Source organism: Macadamia integrifolia, chromosome 1 (genome assembly GCF_013358625.1).
Source record: "Macadamia integrifolia cultivar HAES 741 chromosome 1, SCU_Mint_v3, whole genome shotgun sequence".
Taxonomy (NCBI): Eukaryota; Viridiplantae; Streptophyta; class Magnoliopsida; order Proteales; family Proteaceae; genus Macadamia; species Macadamia integrifolia.
Genome location: NC_056557.1, coordinates 14,804,467 through 14,825,181, shown reverse-complemented (window position 1 = coordinate 14,825,181; position 20,715 = coordinate 14,804,467). Strand labels below are relative to the sequence as shown.

Below are 20,715 nucleotides of genomic sequence, written 5' to 3'. Positions count from 1 at the left end.
TCTTACACGGGTTTTCTGCTTCTTCACACCTAATTTTTTTGTTAGTTTTATCCATTTCATGGGCTTGCAAGAGACATACGGAGCCTATTCTTGAAGATTCAAAATTAGTGATGAAGAATGCAGACTTTTTATACTATTGGTTAGCTTTTGGAGCTTGCATGGGTCTATCTTTTTGTGATCTTCTTATATGCCTGTTAAACTACCTCTCTGGAACTAGGCATGTTTGGCATGATCTAAATTTTTTTGCCCAAATGGATTTTGCATTCAGAACAATCACTTGGCTTGTGATCTCTACTTACTTGCACATCCAGTTTTCTCATTTGAGCAAGCGTAGATTTCCCATTTTACTAAGGATTTGGTGGGCATTCTACTTCCTAATGTCTTGTTCCTGTCTTGTTCTATATCTTGGTTTGTATTGGAGATTACATTTGTCGTTACCATTATTGCTATGGGTCTCTAATGTTGTATCCATTACTGCCGGTTTGTTCATTTGTTATGCTGGGTTATTTGGGAAGGGACAAGAAGATGAAGGTCTTCATCTTTTGGAGTCACTTTTGAAAATTAGTTCTAATCAAGGCAATAATGACAATGGACAAGAATCAAGTGTCGTTGGAGATAGTGTAACTCCTTATACAAATGCCAATATTCTTAGTATTTTAACTTTCGCTTGGATGGGTCCTTTGCTTTCACTTGGGCATAATAAAACGTTGGACCTTGAAGATGTTCCTCAACTTGACTATTGTGATAGGGCCAATGTGGTGTTTACTCGTTTTAGAAATGAACTTGAGCCTGATAATGATGATAGTGGCAATGGTAGTCAAGCTAACACATTCAAGCTAGTGAAGGCATTGATGCTTTCAACGTGGAAAGAAATTCTATGGACAACTCTATTCTCCATTGTATGCACATTTTCTACTTATGTTGGACCATATCTTATTAAAGATTTTGTTGAATATCTCAATAGCAGACACCAGATTAAAAATAAAGGCTATAAACTAGTGTTTATTTTCTTTTTTTCAAAGCTTATAAGGTGCATCTCAGAGAGACATTTGTTCTTTCAATTGCGAAAGATGTCAATTAGGGTCCGTGCTGCCTTGTTTGCAATAATTTATAAGAAAGGTCTAAGGCTTTCAAGCCAATCAAAACAGGCTCATACCAGTGGGGAGAATGTTAATATGATGAGCGTCGATGTCGAGAGAATCGGCCTTTTTAGTTGGTACTTGCATTATATATGGAGGGTGCCAGTTCAGGTTATTTTAGCATTGTTGATCTTATACAAGAGCTTTGGGTTCGCTGCACTAGTAGCTTTGGTTGCTACATTGATTTTGTTGTTAGCAAATATGCCATTAGGAAAACTTCAGGAGAAATTTCAAGGGGAATTGATGGGTTCAAAAGATCGGCGAATGAAGGTAACATCTGAGGCTTTAAGTAATATGAGGATTCTGAAGCTCCAAGGTTGGGAGATGAAGTTCTTGGCTAAGATAATTGAGCTAAGGAACTTTGAAATGAGATGGTTAAAAAGATTGCTTTATTCATCAGCTATGATTGCATTTGTCTACTTGTCTGCTCCTATGTTTGTATCCATGGTTACTTTTGGGTATTGTGTGTTTATGGGAATTCCATTAGAGTCGGGAAACATTCTATCTGCACTTGCTATATTTGAGATATTGCAAGGACCCGTTCATAATCTCCCAGACCTAATCTCCATGGTGGTTCAGACTAAAGTTTCCCTCGGTAGAATAACATCATTTCTTTGTCTTGATGATCTTCATCCGCATATAGTACAAAAGCTTCCGAGAGATAGTGTCAAGGTTGCAGTTGAGATAGTTAAGGGAAATTTCACTTGGGACATTCTTTCTCCTGATCTCACATTAAAAGATCTTAATTTTCGAGTCAACCGTGGTATGAGAGTGGCTGTTTGCGGTTCTGTTGGATCAGGAAAATCGAGTCTACTTTCATGTATATTGGGAGAAATGCCTAAGGTATCTGGAGCCATTATGTTGAATGGAACAAAGGCCTATGTTGCACAATCACCTTGGATACAGAGTGGCAAGATAGTAGAAAATATATTGTTTGGTAAGGAAATGGACAAAGAAAGATACAAGATGGTCCTTGAAGCATGTTCATTGGAGAAGGATCTAGAATTGTTTGCCTTTGGGGACCAGACTATCATAGGGGAGAGGGGGATCAACCTGAGTGGTGGGCAAAAGCAAAGAATCCAGATTGCACGTGCTTTGTACCATGATGCTGATATTTATCTTCTTGATGATCCTTTTAGTGCTGTGGATGCTCACACAGGGACTCATCTATTTAAGGTAGTTGCTCTTTGACCTTTACTTCTAAAGTTTTTCTTCATGAAATTGATTTGAAGCTATACATCTCATTGCTTACATCACAATTTAATTGATCAGAAACCAAGTTCGATCTGAAAATTGATCTAAGAAGGATGAAATCATGGTTATTGGAATAAAAAAAACATACATACATGTGATATTGAACGGTGCATGTTTTTGCATAAAACCTATGGTTTGAGGTTATCGTTATGAAAAGTAAATTTTATATGTATAGCTATTTGGATCTTTTAAGTACTTTGAAATTCTTTTTGAATACTTAAAATATGAACATCTAAAATTTTGTGACAGGAGTGTTTGCTACGGATTTTAAATTCAAAAACAGTAATATATGTTACCCACCAAGTAGAGTTTTTACCATCTTCTGATCTTATCCTGGTGAGAATTATCTATCATATTTCTTTTCCTAGCTTTTAGTCCCTCAACTTGGTTTGAGAGTGATTATTTACATTCTTTGGTAGGTTATGAAAGATGGAAGGATTACTCAAGTAGGAAAGTATGAAGAAATTCTTAAATCGGAAACTGACTTTATGGAATTAGTGGGTATACATAAGAAAGCTTTGGAAGTCCTTAATTTTGTCGAACGCGAGCCTTCTCTGGATAATTTAATTATTGGTGGGGAAGATTGTAATATGTTGTGCTCCGACAAGTCTATTCAAGATGATGAGGAAAGGGAACCCAAAGATGGAAAAATAGAAAAAATAGTTCAGTCAGAAGGGCAATTAGTCCAAGAAGAAAAGAGAGAAAAGGGTGGAGTTCACCTTTCAGTCTATTGGAAGTATTTTACCACTGCATATAAAGGCGTTTTTGTACCATTAATGTTGCTGGCACAAATTCTTTTTCAACTTCTCTCAATAGCCAGTAATTACTGGATGGTGTTGTCTACTCCTATTTCAGAGGATGTGGGACCCCATATTAGAGGATCCACCCTTATCTTTGTTTATGTTGCTTTGATCCTTGGAAGCTCTATTTGTGTACTTATAAGGTCCATGCTCATTGTAACTGCTGGATGCAAAACAGCTACTTTGTTTTTCAACAAAATGCATTTGAGTATTTTTCGTGCTCCCATGTCATTTTTTGATTCTACTCCAAGTGGAAGGATTTTAAATCGGGTTAGTATAGATATTTAATTACTTATGAGATCTAAATTAAATAATATTTTTTTTATCACCGTAAAATTTAATATAAATTTAAATTTTGAGTAAACTCTACTTTTGTATGCAGGCATCTATTGATCAAAGTGCGCTTGATACCTCTATTCCACATCAAATTGAAGAACTTCTCATGTCAGTCATAGAATTCCTAGGAACTATTGCAATAATTTCACAAGTTGCATGGCAAATGTTAATAGTTTTTATTCCGATGACTGTGATATGCATATGGTACCAGGTAATTATATACATTTCCACTTCTCATGATTAAAATTTCAAATCAAGCTCATCCATATTTTTCTATGATTAATATGTCACAATACAAGTTGATTAAGCTTTTTATGATTAGTAGATTCTGAATTTACTTTGTTAACACTAAAATTGATTTAATGATGGGTGCATCTATGCTTGAGCGTGAAAGTGGTAATTTAAATATCTAACATTTTTCTTGAATTTATAATTAATATATATAATAAATTCATTCTCTCAATCACACATTTTATGTGTAAATTGTAGTATTTCACATATCAAAATTATTTCACAAGAAAGGACCACACAAGGTCACAGTTATCAACAGGAAAAGTACACTTAAAGCAAAATTGTTGCACTTTTAATATATATATATATATATATATATAACATTTTAGATGTGTTTAGATAAAAAATGTAAAATTTTAATTTCTCTGTTGGTATCTTATATCAAAAATAACATAATAAAGAGTTAACAAATAATAAATCAATAAATAATTTCATAATTTTGAACTAGCTAAGTAATAAATCAATTAGCAATGCTGAAAATGAGATAATAGATAATTTAAAATCATAAATTGGTAAATATTTTTTTATTTAGTACATAATAAATTAATAGATAATTTACAATAAATAAACATTAAGGATTAAAAGAAAATGTCTATTGAAAAACCTTGTCTGAGTGCTTTAACTCGGATCATTGGAGGGCTTCTTTAGTAAAATAAAAAATTGGATAATTGTTCTTCATTTAGATTAGTCATGTTTGAAGTTTTGGACCCAATCTCTATTGTGGGTTACAAAATGTTTGGACTTCTACCCTTGTATTTCCAATGGTTGAACTGAAGTATCAAAATTGGTGGAAGCTGAATTCTTATCCAATTAGGAATAGAATTGATAAATGGATAAAATGGTAATTTGGACAACAAACATTGACAAAATGTGAGCCCCAATGAGATTTTCATGTGGCAGATATTTGGGTAGTTAAGAGAAGCCTCTAGGTGGACCTCTTAGGAATTAATTAGTTGATAATTTTTTGTAGGAAAATCTAAAATTCTTTTTATTCGTTCTTTCGTTCTCCTTTATATTTTTAGTTCCTTATGTTTTACCTTATTTCCTTAATGCGAATACAAATGCATTGCACTTAGCCTAAGTGAAGTTCCCAGATTGTTGACCAAAGAAAAAAAGTACTTCAGCTGCTCTACATTGTTTTTTTTTTCAGCTAAGCTTTTGACTATAATGAATAGGGCCATATCGTCCTATCAATCATTGAAAAAATTAGATTTGTCAAAAAATTATGTATGAACAAATGTAGTTAGTAGCTGAAGTTAAATAAAATGATTCAAAATTTAGTAAAAACAAAAAGAGATGGATTCCATAGAAAGTTCTATACAATTACAAGTATTTTTAAGTAAAATATACAATTACATGTTCAGTCCCATAAACTTATTATCTAAGAATTTCGGGATAAAAACTTTGTGATATGATCAATATACATATAATGTATATAATTCAATCAATATCTAATAAAAAGAGAAAATAGTGATCATTTTTAAGAACAATTGAAGTAAATAAAATAAATTAAACGTTTTCCTATAGTTGCTTTCATTATGATGGTGTCACCATCTGGCATCTACAGGTAAGCATCTCAATCAAATTAATAAATTCTTCATTAAAAAAAAATCCTAAATTATTTTCTTGTTGACTATACTTTTGTTATACATTTTTTACATTGTATCTAATTTTTATTTATTTATTTTTTTTATGAATTTTGTCTTGTAGCAATATTATATATCTGCAGCACGAGAACTAACACGGCTATGCGGAGTATGTCAGGCTCCAATTGTACAATATTTTGCTGAATCTGTTTTAGGTTCAACTACAATCAGGTGCTTCGATCAAGAAGAGAGGTTTATGGATACAAACCTCCAATTGGTGGATGTTTACTCCCGACCAAAATTTTATTTCTCTAGTGCGATGGAATGGTTATGCTTTCGTATGGATATTCTGGCATCGATCACATATGCCGTCTTTTTGATTTGTTTGATCACAGTGCCAAATGGAGTACTTAATCCTAGTACAAGATTGAACTTGAAATCTTATAATACTTTTAGACAATCATGTTTGAATGCTCATAAGAAAGTATAATTTTGAATTTATTTTGTATTCTTTTCTCTATTGAAGGTGTTGCAGGTTTTGCAGTTACATATGGGCTTAGTTTCAGTATGCATGGGGTCGTATGGGTGCTTTCCAGTCTTGAAAATAAAATCATATCTGTTGAAAGAGTGCTGCAGTATGCCTACATCCCTAGTGAGTCTTCTCTGGTGGAAGAAAATAGACCAAGTCATGAATGGCCAACAAAAGGGAAAGTTGATATTGTTGATCTACAGGTAGTACCCAATATAGATTCATCAAGTCTTAATCTCCTCCCTACTTATTTTCTCATTTTATGAAATAATATTTATGATTTGATTATTTAATATGTACTTAGGTCCGATATGGCCCACACCTTCCTCTTGTCTTGCGAGGTATCAATTGCACTTTTCCTGGAGGGATGAAAATTGGTATCGTTGGGCGAACAGGGAGTGGTAAATCAACCCTCGTACAGGCTCTCTTCCGTATGATTGAACCTACGTCTGGTCATATTCGGATAGATGACATCAATATTTCTAAGGTTGGCCTTCATGACTTGAGGTCAAGATTAAGCATCATCCCACAAGACCCCACTATGTTTGAGGGGACATTAAGAAGCAATCTTGACCCGCTTGGAGAGTATAGTGATGAACAAATTTGGGAGGTGGGATTTTTTTTCCCTTCTTTTTGATGAATATCTTTGACTAGTGACAAATATATGATGGGCATATCTTCTTCTTAATAATTAGATTTGCATATAAAATAAGCATATATCACAATTTATTGGCTGAGAAATGTCTCCTTGAACTCATTTCCCGTGGTCTTCTTTTTATTTTTATTCAATTTTTAAAATCCTTTCTGCTGAGATATTGAAATTATTTTATTGGATGCAATTGATCATCTTTGGGACAAGTTTAGCCTTAATGATTCTCTTAGATAGGATGTCAGAAGTGCAATTCTTTTACAACCCTGTTTTTCATTTCCACTAGTCACCCCTAGTATTTTTATTTATTTATTTATTTCATTTTTCTTTTGCTTAGTTCATATTTATAATCAGTTTTATATCATCTTGAATAATTAAGCAAGTGTTAAATTGACATGGTATTTTTGTTGTTTTAGGCTTTGGATAGATGTCAGCTTAGTGATGAAGTTAGAAAGAAAGAAGGGAAGCTTGATTATGCAGGTTGGTTTCTTCTCATTTTCATTCCATATCAAAGTTTCTTAAATTTATCTATACACAAGTGCACTATCGTATAATATATCAAACTTCTATTGCACAACCCAATCCCCCTGCCCCCCTTCAACCCCTTTCCTAACAAGAAATAGGGGAAGAAAAGTTTATGAAAATAAGATCCTAAATGGCTAATCAATTTTCATATGGTGTCTATCATAGTGACTGAGAATGGAGAGAATTGGAGCATGGGTCAAAGACAGCTAGTCTGTTTAGGACGTATATTACTTAAGAGAAGCAAAGTGTTAGTACTCGACGAAGCTACTGCATCAGTTGATACTACGACTGACTATCTAATTCAACAAACGCTTAATCAGCAATTCTCAGGCTCCACTGTTATCACAATTGCACATAAGATAACATCAATTCTTGATATTGATATGATCCTCCTTCTAGATAATGGTTAGTAATCAGTACAAAACAATAAAATGGGTTTAGTTGAGTTTGGTAATGTGTTTTATCATACTTTTCTACTGTTTGCTAATCAGATTGACATGTTTTCTTATCTAAAACAGGTTCTATATTGGAATATGATTCCCCAGCCAGATTGCTAGAGAACAAATCCTCATTATTTGCAAGGCTTGTTAAGGAGTATACTCAAAGATTTAGCTCCTAGTTTTTGTAAGGATAGATAAAGAAGATTTGAATGTTCAAAGTAAGGAGGGTGCATTAAAATGATGTGCATTTCTTTTTTGAGTACGACCAAAATTTGTAGGGAGACTAAGGTTGCATGTAATCATTTGAATTTGCATTGGCATTCAATTGAAGTATTGGGGTAGAAAAGAAGATCATAAGGGAGAAAAAAAATATATTTTTCTCCATGTGTGTATAAGCCTTGGGAAAAGTTTAGTATTCTAGTGGCATCTCTAGATAACCCAAAATATATCGCATGGCACATTGATAGAGATGGAATTTTTGTGGACAAGTAGAGACAAACATCTCATCCTCACATATCAAGTTTTAGCCTAAAATAGAGTCAACGAAGTTGAAAAATAAATCTTTCAAAATCTAGTAAAAATATGTAATTTTTTTAAGAAAGAAATGGACAATTGATGGTACAATTAATTACTTTTCCAACACGTACATATGTAGAGAGAGTATATGCTTGAATCTAAGTCTAAAATTTTACATGCAGTGAACTCTAGTTCATTTTTTAAATATCAATACGTTTGAAGCTACCACATCACCCTTCCATGTACTAAAATTTGGTTCCGGTCTAGAAATTCCCTCTAGAGCTTGCAAGTCAAAAACTTTTTTCCAAAAGCTTGTTAAACAAAAAATTAGGCATGTTGCTCCATTAGGTATATCTTAATTTATCTATTGTTAAAAGTCCTTGAATAACATACATGTTATCTTTTCTATGCTTAAATTTTTCTTACCAATTCTTGTTATAATTAAATTTCTGAATTCCCCTCCCTTCCAAAATTTTCAGCCATGGTCATGAATTCTGACTTGAAAGTCTTAAAATTGGTTCCTAAAACGTCAATTTGAATTGTTCCTAGAGCCAACCATATGGGAGGTTTTTCTAACATTAAAAAAATATGTATGGCTTAGGTTCTTCACACCAAAACTATCTTCTTAATTATATAAAATATCAACTATTTCATTCATATGTTTTTGTTTTTGGAAAAAAAAATCTATCATCCAATTTTTGGTAAGTTAGGAATGTTAGTGGAATTAAGTGATTTATCACCTTTTCAAAAGGGAAGGTTCGGGTCCCTTTCATTGAACACACATTTCTTCGTTCCTTTTTCTTGTTTTCGTTTGCAATTACCTTCTTGACCGGGAAATACTTGTTGACTTTATAACATTTTGTCTTGTGTATGTTATATGTCATCGGTTTAATGGGTGTTCTACTTAAGAAAAAAACTATATTGCAATTACTTTCGTTTCTACACTTGCATTTTCAATGGTTGCCCAAGACTATCAAAGTTGAATTGTCAACAAATTTTCATGACATTATATTTTCAGTGGTTGCCCCAATTCTATCAAAGTAGATTGGTCTAAAATATTGCAAATGGATGGTTGTGGATATGAAGTCCACAAAAGTTACATCTAATTGGATTGTCATAGCAATAGTTTCCTCCAACGTCCAAATATTGGCAAATCAAGTGAGGCCTAAATTTGAGGGAAGGTAGGGGTCAAGGTCCCCTACTTAATTAAAGTTTGGGACCAATTGGATTTGACCATTTTTGCAAACTAATCCTTTAAAATTCTAGAAAGTCAAGCTTTTATTGAAATAAATAAAACGAACGAATTGCTAAAAATAAAAAGGAAAATGTGAATACAGGGAAGTAAGATTCAATTTGGATTTAAAATTTGACAAGTGGCTAATCTAAATTACACTTCATTATACCACTGTTGGAATTACCACAATACAGCTCCATGCAGCAAAAAATAGTTACAAAGGGAGTTGAATTGTGACCAAAAGGAATCTAATCTTCAACAGCTCATATGACACAGCTTGTAGTGCTCATCTACTATATGATTGGGTTCTCTTCAACTATTTGAATGGAAAGGCATCGGAATTCTTCGGCAGTGTATTTAGGGGTAACTCGTATTGATTTTAGGGTAGATGTGGATAATGAATTGGGCTCTCTCCAGAAGTTCTTATCATTTTCTCATGTATACCATTAATGATTAAGTTCTTGAAGCTTTTCTTGAATGCAAAGGTTATGGTTTAGCCGAATTGAGGGGTAATTTCAGTAGTTAAAAATTTTAGGACCACCTCCCCTTTAATATTTTTTTGGAACTACAAAATTTCCCTCTATATAAATTCAAACATCCGCTTCATGCAACAAACCCAACTCATTCTCACAAAGGTATAGATCCAACTCATTCCATTATCTTTTCCAATTCCACCATGACACATCCCATTTTGTTGCTTGGACTTCTGATAATAGCATACTTCAGTGTAAGAAAAATGATGTATTTCCATTATCCATTCATTTCAACATGGTTAATATTTGTTCCTTTTAATATTTTTTTTTCTCTCTCTCTCTTTCTTATTTGATTATTATATTTATCCTATGAAATTTCAGGGTTCTCAAGGTGAAAATTCCTTCTCACAGTACTGGGAAGAGCATATTGGCCTTCCACTACCTCCACATTGGTTAGCTGCAAAGGCTTCTCCATTAAGTCTCCATCAGATTGCAGTGTTTATGAAACTTATGGAGAAAAATGAATTAGCTTGCCACCTGCATTCTTTCTGTAAGGAGGCTAATGTTGCTTGTTCTACAAAAACATTGGTGAAGAAGACAATGAATGACACAAACCTACCACCAATAGCTAAGTGGAATGTTGACATTGTAGTGTATGAACACTCTCCAAATGAGACACCCCTGTCAGTTTCCAGCGAAGGGGGATTGCCATTTTTCCGGAAGTCAATGGTAAAAGAGGGAGGTTTCATGTTTGTCCCTGATCTAAGAGACCCAATGATATATACATCATTCTTACCACGACCTTTGGCTTCAAAAATCCCATTTTCCTTTGCCCAAATTAAGGAATTAAAGAAGCTTTTTGGTGTAGTAGATGCATCAAACATGACTAGTTATATTCCAGACACCCTCAAGAGATGTGAAAAGAGCCCCATTCGAGGTGAGCAGAGCACCTGTGTGACTTCCGCCGAGGATCTTATTGATTTTGTTGTCAAGAAACTAGGGCACCATGTACGCATGTGGAGTACTGAGAGTGCCGAAGGTTCTTATGAAAGTGTCACAATTGGAGATGTGAAACTCATACATGGAAACCTCTCTGAACCACCAGCCTTATGTCATAGTCAGCCATTCCCATTTCAAATCTATTATTGTCATGTTTTACAGAAAGTAAAAATATATGCAGTTGATATACATGCTCGGAAGAAAGTGAATCATTTGATAATGGCATGCCACTATGACACGTCAACTTGGAATACAAACCATCATGCTTTTAAGCTGTTAGGTTTTGGCCCTGGACTGATTGAAGTCTGTCACTGGATAAATGAGAATGGAATGGTTTGGACAAAAACTCTAGGTTGAGTAACATATGAATAAATGATTATCTTCTGATTCTCTTGTTTATGTTACATGTTACATCTTATGCTTTGTGAATGATAAAATAATGATTTTCTTCAAGTTTTCTTGATTATCATTCAAGTTTCTCCCTCAATAAATGAGAGAGAGAGAGAGAGAGAGAGAATAAATATAAGAAGAAATCAAAGTAGTACGGTGGAAGGGGTGGAAGCACATAATCACACACTCACTCAGAGCACAAAATCCGATTCAATTTTTTTTTTCAAGTCACTGTGTTCATCACTGAAAACATGCAAGTATTTGAAGAGAAAATCAAAGCTCTTACTTAGACTCCAAAACAGAAACATTCTTGTAAACCAACTCTAAGTCCATCGTATCCTACTTTGGAAAGAAAAAAAATGCATAAAATAAAGGGAAAAATTAAGAATGCTACTTGATAGTGTTTCCTGCATCCACATATAGTGGGAAGTTGAACCAGGCTGTGAAAAGATGTCACACCCTGGCTCCACTTCCCCATGTATGTGGTCGTAGAGAACAATATCAGGTAATATTCTTTTTCTTAAAATAAATAAACTATTAAATAAATTACTTCCAATTCTTGTTGGAATGATTTTTTCTGATTCTTAGGTCTTAAAAGACTAAAGCCAGTCATGCTAGTCCAACCAATCAATCAAGTTAGAGAGAGAGAGAGAGAAAGTTTTTATGTGTGTGTTTTGTTTATAAAAATAGGCCACACACCCACACCCACAATAACAGATATTATTGACTTAAATAACAGACACTATGACTTGATCACCAATTAAAGTTGCCTAATAAAACTGAAACTGTTAAAAATATCAAGGGACTTGCTTAGATAACCGCACATTGTGATACCTAAAGGAAACTGCCTAATCCTCAACCCAATAAAAGCACCTTTCACTGCTTCCTTTCTCCCAAACTCAACTCATCTCTCATATATCTTTCCAGCCAATTTTTGTATATGATTCTGGACAGAAAAACAAATATCTATAGACTTTTATATCCTTCATATCCAAGATTTGAAGCATGGAGCCTGTAACCATTGCTACAGTTACTGGCGCTGTGATTGGACAGATTGGGTTCATCATCCTACGCTGCCGGCCTGTCTTTAACTGTGTCCTTAAGCTGATTGACTGCCTCCGCAATCCACGCCCGCCGCCACCTCCGGCGATCACTGCACAAAGGCTTATTGATGCCATAGAAGAGAGGATCCAGGCTTGATTTTGAAGCACATCAATTAAGGGTATTATCAATTTATTTTGTCATTGGATCAGGAACATATAAAGTCTAGGTTTACTGTAATATAATTCGAAAACTTATATAGACTGTAATTGATCCTGATGAAGGCTGTAATTCCCCACCCATTCACCTAAAATTCCATAGTACAAATGGTATTAAACTTATGTAAGTATTCTAATCAAATGATATGGTGCTCACTAATTGATGCATTTGATTGAAGTTAATGTGTTCTACCATCATCTTCCTCTTCCTTCTTTCTTTCTTTCTTTCTTTTTTTTTTTTGGAGACCCACAATGGGGCCAGACAAGGACCCAGAAGCGGCTAGCAGGAGGTACAATGGGCCCACTTATTGTTACATTACTATTAGCTTTTAGTACTTTAGTGTTTTCCTTAAATTTGAATTAATAGTTTCACCTTTTACTTTTTTTGAGAACCATAATAGGACCAGCAGGGGCCCAATGCCTACTAATTGCTACTTTACTACTACCTAGTATTATTATAGAGAGGGTTGGGGGTAGGATGGTTGGACACACGACCTCACTCTGGAGTTACATTAGACCTCCATTGGTTAGCTGCCGCCACTATGCTAAAAAGGCGTGGTTGAAGTTTTTCACTCCTCATTGTGTATTGTATGGGTTTAATTTTGTACATAATTATAGTGGAAGACTGTTTTTTTTATATGCTAGGTGCCCTTGATTTAGGATATTAAATCCCAAGTTCTTTTCAAAGTGCATTCCCTAGAAAACGACTAGGTAGAGGGCAAGGATTTAGTTCACGATAACAGTCTGTAAACGAATGGTATAAGGAACACAACAATGAGATGCTACCCAATGATTTCGTGCATTGGAGGACAACGAGGTCACAATCCATATAAGAATAACAACAATAGAGAAAAGATAACCCTAATATTCCCTCCCTATAGCGTATATAACCTTTTTTCAAACTACCATTGATGTGCTAAAAAACCATAATCTTTGACCCTAAAACCTTGAACATGAAATCTAGACCAATAATTTTGTTAAAGCTCAATGTGAATTTCTCAAATAGCTTACCACAAAAAAAAAGGAAAATGGTTTCTGTGGGGTAGTGTGTTCTCAGCACCAGGACATGGGGTTAAATGATCCCCCTATGAAATGGAAAATGACCCCTATATGGTAGCTTCTTTGTGCACTCCTGCTGGTTCTTGCGTATGCAAGAATTGCACTCTCCCACAAAAAACACCTTCGCACAAAAAAGGAGAACATTTTTTGTTCGAGAGCAAAGAGGCTACACTCAGAATCCCAGACATAGAGACAGGCAAAATGACCACTTCACCCCCATGAAAGGAGAATATATCTAATTGTTGCAGCTGGTACTGATGATCCAACAACTAGGAGGGCCTTGATATGCACTCTAGCTGTCGAATGCTAACTACCACCCAATGCCTCTTCGCAGAGAATTTTTGTGCCCTCTTGGGGTCACTCACCCACGAGGCGGCGCTATCGGACAAAATACACTGTCCATAACAAAAATAAGATTATTGATAAGTTGCGTAGCGTACGCTAGACTGATCTCCATAAAGGGCTAAAAGGACGACAAATTATTGCAGTATGGATTCTGGTATTGATGTCGAAAGTTTATAGCATGAGTTGCAACCTGCTAACCTTAAGATCAAATCCGAATTCCTCAGCCCCCGCAGTCTTCTCATCATCATTCTCCTTCTTCTTCTGAAGCTCCTACGAAACAATCAGGGGCGAATCCTGCCCAGTTGATGGAGAATTTCCTAAAAGCTTTTGGTTCCTGTAAGTCTAGGATGTTACTCCTCTGTTTCCGTTGGTGTTGAGGGCAGTGCTTCTTTACGATCAGATGCTTCCAATGCAAACATTTACCATCGATTGGAGCTATCATTCGATTCCTTGGGATCTGTTAGCTATTCATCCCAATGCGTTCACTGGGTCGGACAGATTTTGGCTTCTCTGTATTTGGAATCATCACAAAACTTAGTTTCGAGCCAAATATCCTCACTTTGACAACTTACTTGGGCTCTGTACAGTAGATAAAAGGGATCAGGCTAAAAAGTTTGTTCCACAAGCTACTCTCTTCTCTGAAATGAGTAGGACTGACATGAGTAGGATACACACGTCGCCAAATGTTTTCATGTATACTTCTTTCATTTTCCGTTTTTGATTTATTGCTTCAAAGTGGGCAGAAGCATGTCATTGTCTTTTTCAACTATTTGATTCATGGGCTATGGAACTCTGAACTTGTGGAAAGAAGCTTATAAGTTGTTAGATGAAATGTTGAAATGAGGAATTTTAGCGCATGCAATTACCTTTGGTATGTATGTGTTGCGGTTCTTTGTAGAGAAGAAATGGCCAAAGAAGCACATGAGCTACTAGATTTATGGTTCAAAGAGGCATAGAACCCAACAAGGCTACATTCGATCCATTGATAGATGATTATTGTTTACTAGGAAATGTATCGCATTCATTTGATTCCTTACACTATAACTTATAATGTTCTTATTGGTGTACCCGGTGGGCCGAATTGAGTTTGCCCTAGAGCGCTCTTCAATGAAATGCTAGTTCAAGGGCAAAATCCTGATGTCTACACCTATGCTGATTGCTGGATGGGTTATGCACAGACAAGTGCATTGGGTAAGCAATGGAATTGTTTCATGAAATAGAATGTAGTGAACTTCAGTTGAATGCTGCAAATCTTCCTTGCTGTTATGCTTAGTCCATAGACTTGAGATGCAAGGAGACTTTTCAGTATCATCTTTGAGAAAGATTGGAACCAAGTGTTAGAACATGTACCATAATTTGTAAATGGCCTCTTCAAAGAGGGTTTGTCTGTTGAATCTGAAGATCTACTCGTGAAAATGAAAGGGAAGGGTTGTTCGCCAAAAGAGATCCACAAGTCAGTCTGCCTTCTTAGTGAAATGTGTCACAGGTGTTTCTTGCCAGATGCAAAAAAAACATCTTGGTATTAGACTTGCTTTAAAGAGTGACCTAGATCTTGAATGTCTTCATGAACTTGGAAAATTTGTGCAAAATGGAAAATGAGGAGGTAATTTTTTGAATGACAAATCTGTAGCACTGCACTGACATTAGTCTATACTGAAATTCAATTCAGATGCTGTACTTGGATCTAATTTCAACACTTTGGCATGGAAGCATGTAAGCCAGATATTCTGGGCTTAAGCATCATCCTGCTTCTCAGGTGTGAAAGTACGAGTTATTTCTACCTCTCTTGTAGTTTCCTTCATTGGAATATGTTCCATGCTGCCAGTAAGGTAAATTACTTCCCAAATTCAGTATTAATCCTATTGAACTTCAATTATTGTTATTGAAATACTTTGGAACTTCATGTCAACATGTAGACTTGGGTATATGAGTATAAAATCACGGAGATCAGTTTGGAGTCATTTATTTTAACTTTCTCCTAGTAGTTTCCACCAGTGGCATTTCTTATGTGTTGAAATTAAAAAAGAAAGGGTTGAGAGTTGAGACAGATTCTCATGAAAACTATATGTAATTTGATCCAACATTTAACTGAACTATCCTTATAAAATGCTGGCTTAGGAAACCAAGTAATGAAACGCCAAAATATATTTACTTTGGCTAAAACATTATCACTACACATTTAGATTTGTTGTTCGGGTAAGATTTTTAGATTATAGTGTAATGCATCAACTGTGGAATATTATTTTTAAGTGTTCAACTGACATATGAACTTGATTTTATGGATTCAAGATCTTAGTTTATGGAAAATGGCTTGCCAATAAATTAAGGTGCAGTAGTGCAGTTCATTGGCATTCATAGAGAAAGAAACACAAATAATTGGATCGACATTTATAAATCTTATTTCTAGTATCTGAATTTTAATTGTTCTGATATTAACGTCTGGATTGCAACCATGGTTTTAAGTATCCTTCCATATTCTCCGTTACTAACTGATACGTATTGTATCTTTAAGGCACCGATAAGTATCCCTTTTATCTATCTGCTACAGATTTCTTATTCATCTGTTGTTAATGTTTTTTTTTTTTTTTTGGTACTACCTTTGTGTGGAAAGCAGCCTTCAATCTTAAAATTATAAAGGGCAAGGGTTCTAAGCTTCCAGGATACCATACTGGCCTACACCCCTCACAATGATTTTCATATTTATTTTCGGGCAAGAGAACCCTATCCGCTTGTGTGGCCGCTGCACCAGCATGCAGGCCAATGGGAGGCCACGAGGAGGCATCTGGGTGGGGGCAGTGGGCCTAGAGACATGCAAGTGGGCAGGGTTCTTTTCTCCTTTATTTTGTTAGGGGAGAAGAAATAATATAAAACTCTCTATGGGGGGCATAGAGAACCCTGGCAGTTCAGAGATAATTTCCTCCAGGAGAAAGAACCCTGCCTGTCTGGTGTTCCCTACGCCCAGACAGTTGGGTGTGAAAACACCCAGCTGCCCCCACATGTGCTGGGTATTTTCACACCCAGCTGTGTCTGGGCGTAGGGGGTGCGGATGGGAGAGTTCCTTTCCCCTTTCCCCTTTCCCCAATTATAAAGGGCCTTGACAAAAATTATGGATAGTCTGGATTGCGCTTTCCAGTTTGGAGGAATTCACCTTGTATGATGAGTCTGCAGTCTGCACAACTCTCCATGCTTTATTTCTAATTTAAAGTTTGAGAAACTTGCTTTGAGAATAACTAGCTTGTGTAATCTGTCTTTACAGATTAATGTGTTTTTGGCATTTGAAAATTGGAATTCCAGCTCCTTCGATTTGTTAGAAAGCGATGTAACACCTCTGGTTCTTTTCGTTTGGATTCAAGAACAATAGTTTCCCATCTGGAGTTAAAATTAGATTTGTCAACGCATGTTTCTGGTTGAGTTTGGTCAATTTGATTGTTGAATCCTGGCTTCCATACCTTGTGAAATTAGCTTCCTTACATTGATTTCCACAATCTCTGGATTCTTTTCTGAAGTCTCAAGGATCCAATGATCATGATGCTACTTTTAAAAAAAAAAAAAAAAGGATCATGATGCGTGGATGGTTTGAAGAAGTTTTCTTTCCATTTTATCCAGTTAACCAAAGCACTAGAAGAAAGCATAAATTTCATTGGTCCTAAATGGCACCCTTATTGTGAGCTATACCCCTAAATTTCATTTTCCTCTTAACCATAACTTCAATTTCTGCAAGATGAATCATACAGCGCGACTGTTGCATCTTTAAGGTTTCTCATCTGGCAATGCTTTCGTTTGGACTGTTGCAAGTTGTATTTCCCTTCCATTACTGAGCTTGAATTATGATGCTGAAGCTACCAGGATGAATTCCTTTTTTATTAACCTTTTTGCTTCCCCCCCCCCCCCCTTGAAAAACAGATGCCTTCACCACCGAGTAAGATATGGCAAAGAGGAAAGAGGAGCACGATGGGTTCTTGCACAAAGAGGTCACTACATGGGCTCCAATTCAAGAAACATTAACCTCTTCGCTCTTTAGAATGATATGGAAGCTATTGCAGAACAGGTCAAGAGACAACTGAGGTTGCAGGGCTTTGTAATCTGCATACACTGGGTAGGTGGTGAAGCTGAAAAGTGTTGAATTTGATACAATGCAACAACATTGTTTTGTTATGTAAAGAAGAAGAAAGAGGTAAGCTGCTCCGTCTGAATTTTTGGAAGTTTTTTCGTGATACTGTTGTGTTATAGAACCAACTAATTTTTGTATAGCTACCTCTTGAAGACCTCTAAGTACTACCAAAGGATGCCTTTTTCTGTAGACACTACAGGCAAGCCCCATTTTTTTTTTGGTAAAGATATCTTCACTATTCAACTAACCTTAGTTCATGCGACCAAGCAACTTTTACAAACTTTTCATTTCAATTTGACTATTACATTTGATTTTGAATTTTTTTTTTTTTTTGGGGGTGGGGAGGAGGGGGGGATGAGTTCCTGTTGATGGCAATGCCGAAGGTGGGATCTCAGATTTCTTTGTGATACAAGTTGTATCTGTCTTGGTATGTATAGGGTATGCCTAGATGTTAATCATACGACCCTCCAAGTTATACATGGAGGGGTGCACCAATGAGGTGCATGCAACAAATTGGTATTGTAAATTGAAGAGCAGCAAAGTCATTTCATGGGAAGAGAGATAGACATATAGGTGCTAGTGTACCCTACCCCAGTCGCTCAAAGGACCTTTTTCTTTTAATTATATATCAAGTAGTCATTTTGCAACTTTATTGTCGACCTTGAACAGAATTTTTGTCAGTAGTCACATATATGAGACCCTTGTGACCTTCAAATATCTTAATCAATCAAAAGGGGGTTCAACAAGAAAGTCGTTTCAATCCAATCCATTCTTGGAGTCCCAAAAAGACAAAAAAAGGAGATGTCCGTGACATAACTTGACAAAGCACTCTTCGAGGGCATGGAATGTCTAATTTTTCAGTCATAATCTCGCAGTAATGTCTCTGTCAGATTCTTCAATTGAAACACAGGAAAACTGCATTCAATCCTCGATGGAAATGGAGTTTTGCAAATCCTCCCCGAAACTGGAAGTTCATTTGGAGATCTTCAAACATTTTCGAGGGTTCAATGTGACTATTGTCAACAAGAAAAGATCCATGTACAACGTATAAGCTTTATTTAACAGCATTCTCTGTTTCAAGTGGTGTTTTTTTCCCTTTCAGTTCAAGGACTACTCAGCCAGAAGGGTTACATAAAGACCCACAAAAGGCCAGACAAAGGACTCACAAGGGACCAGACAAGACTCACTGAAGGCCAGCCAAGAGGGCCTACTTGGTTTATTCTCAAGTCCACATGAAGTACTTGACTCTATTACAGTAGTGCTACTCATTTAGCTATATTATAAGAGACACGTACTCATCTTCATCTTGGATTACAATGCGTTAACAGCAATTTTCATCCCTGATTCACAGTGGGAGGGAGAATCGCAGATGAAGTAGTTCATCCCCTTAGCCAGTGTGATCTGATCATTCCCTGATGCATACTTTTTAGCCCCGGTTGGTTTGTCGCAATTTTTGTAACCATTACTGTCGACGACAACCACGTCGTGGATGCCTGCGTCGTACTTGAAAACTGCAACACAAAAGAGATCCATGAATCAAAGAAAATAACCATAACAGATGAATCTCTATGATACCTTGAAGCTTTGAACTCAGGTTTGTGACTTACCAAGAGTATCACCGGCCTTGAGGACCTTCCCCTTGGGCCAGCTTTCAACATTTTCGTCCCATCCACCTGTATCCCCAACTGTGTAGATAGCTGCATGGACGACCTCGCAGTGAAGCAACATGGCAAGCAATGTGATCCCAACAATCACAATTCTAGCTGCACTTCCTCTTCCCTGAGCCATCTGCTTTAAACAACTCCAAAAGTAATAAAAATGAAGGGGGAGAAGAAGAAGAGCTGAACAAGGGAAAGGAGGAGGAGACTTGATGCAATAGGGAAGGTGGAGAAGCCTTTATATAGGGATTTTTTAGGGACATGAATAGGAAAGGGTCCCCTAATAAAGACTACAATGTTCAACAAACTTTAGAGGAAAGGGTTAACAATAACAACTCACTTTAACATGACAGGTTTTCCGTTATCTTCTCAAGTTAAAGCTTATATGGCTATGCTACCTGTGAATATGTCCTGAAAGTCTTTTAAACAAAGATATCTTTTACTTCTACAATTTCGAATAACATATTCACTTAATTCTGTGAAAAATTTTGCTTCTTTTTCCTCATTAGTGGGTTCCATTATTCATGACAAAAGGCTATGTTTGGAAGCCCAGAAAAAGAAAAGAAAGTAGTATAAAAGATATAATAAGGCAAGAGTCGTAATAACATAATGATTTTTTTGTGTCTATCTTTCTGTCAAAAAAAAATTTTTTTTTTTTTTTTCAAGTTTCTTTGTTTTGCTTCTCTTGATTTCCAAATATAGCCAAAGGGAAAAAAACTCTTAACATGAGGCATGTACACGTCTACTCGCATTCTATTTTTTTTTTTCTTTCTAAACAAATAAATAAATAGATAAATATAAGAAAGAACGACTTGACAGCGTGTACCTGAGCTAGACACAACATTTGTGAAAAGAGCTTGCTTCCCCGTGTTGAAGATGCTCATGCCCCCTTTTGCGTGTACCTGCATTATCATGTAGCATTTTGCTGTCCAAAAAAGAAAAGAGGAAATATTTATTGTGGGGGAGTATGATTCTTACGCGTTTGTGAGGATCAATGGGAGTGCATGAGGAAACATCCATAAAGATATTATTTATTTCGGAGGGAGAGGGGAGAGACCGATCAACCCCATGTTTCTCGGTGCAGGGGCTACATTGCCCCACATAAATATTTTTCCAGTAAAA

The 20,715-nt window shown here is 35.9% G+C and overlaps 3 protein-coding genes and 1 long non-coding RNA gene across 5 annotated transcripts; 3 read left to right on the top strand and 1 right to left on the bottom strand.

Annotated features, from left to right (window-relative positions):
• Positions 1-236: 236 nt before the first annotated feature.
• Positions 237-7,728, top strand: LOC122075154 (ABC transporter C family member 3-like). The gene is made up of 10 exons (XM_042640442.1): positions 237-2,315; positions 2,643-2,729; positions 2,813-3,463; positions 3,576-3,740; positions 5,531-5,825; positions 5,933-6,138; positions 6,240-6,545; positions 7,001-7,064; positions 7,275-7,514; positions 7,628-7,728. Exons 1-10 carry the CDS (start codon positions 252-254, stop codon positions 7,726-7,728), a joined length of 4,179 nt encoding a protein of 1,392 aa, XP_042496376.1. The 5' UTR covers positions 237-251.
• Positions 7,729-9,708: 1,980 nt separating this feature from the next.
• LOC122073810 (polygalacturonase-1 non-catalytic subunit beta-like) lies at positions 9,709-12,598 on the top strand. Of its 2 annotated transcripts, XM_042638561.1 has the most exons (3): positions 9,709-10,026; positions 10,154-10,322; positions 12,192-12,598. In XM_042638561.1, the coding sequence occupies exons 1-3, from the start codon at positions 9,976-9,978 to the stop codon at positions 12,359-12,361; spliced, it is 390 nt and encodes a 129-aa protein (XP_042494495.1). In that variant the 5' UTR covers positions 9,709-9,975; the 3' UTR covers positions 12,362-12,598. The 2 variants fall into 2 exon arrangements, with proteins under 2 accessions (XP_042494495.1, XP_042494422.1); XM_042638488.1 differs by lacking the exon at positions 12,192-12,598 and having other exon boundaries at positions 10,154-11,224.
• Positions 12,599-13,967: 1,369 nt separating this feature from the next.
• Positions 13,968-19,237, top strand: LOC122081018. The gene is made up of 2 exons (XR_006140978.1): positions 13,968-15,653; positions 17,728-19,237. It is a non-coding gene; the product is annotated as an uncharacterized LOC122081018 (long non-coding RNA).
• LOC122081008 (basic blue protein-like) lies at positions 18,969-20,603 on the bottom strand. Its single transcript, XM_042647944.1, has 2 exons — positions 19,543-20,603; positions 18,969-19,446 (listed from the first exon to the last, which is right to left on the bottom strand). Exons 1-2 carry the CDS (start codon positions 19,721-19,723, stop codon positions 19,247-19,249), a joined length of 381 nt encoding a protein of 126 aa, XP_042503878.1. The 5' UTR covers positions 19,724-20,603; the 3' UTR covers positions 18,969-19,246.
• Positions 20,604-20,715: the final 112 nt, after the last annotated feature.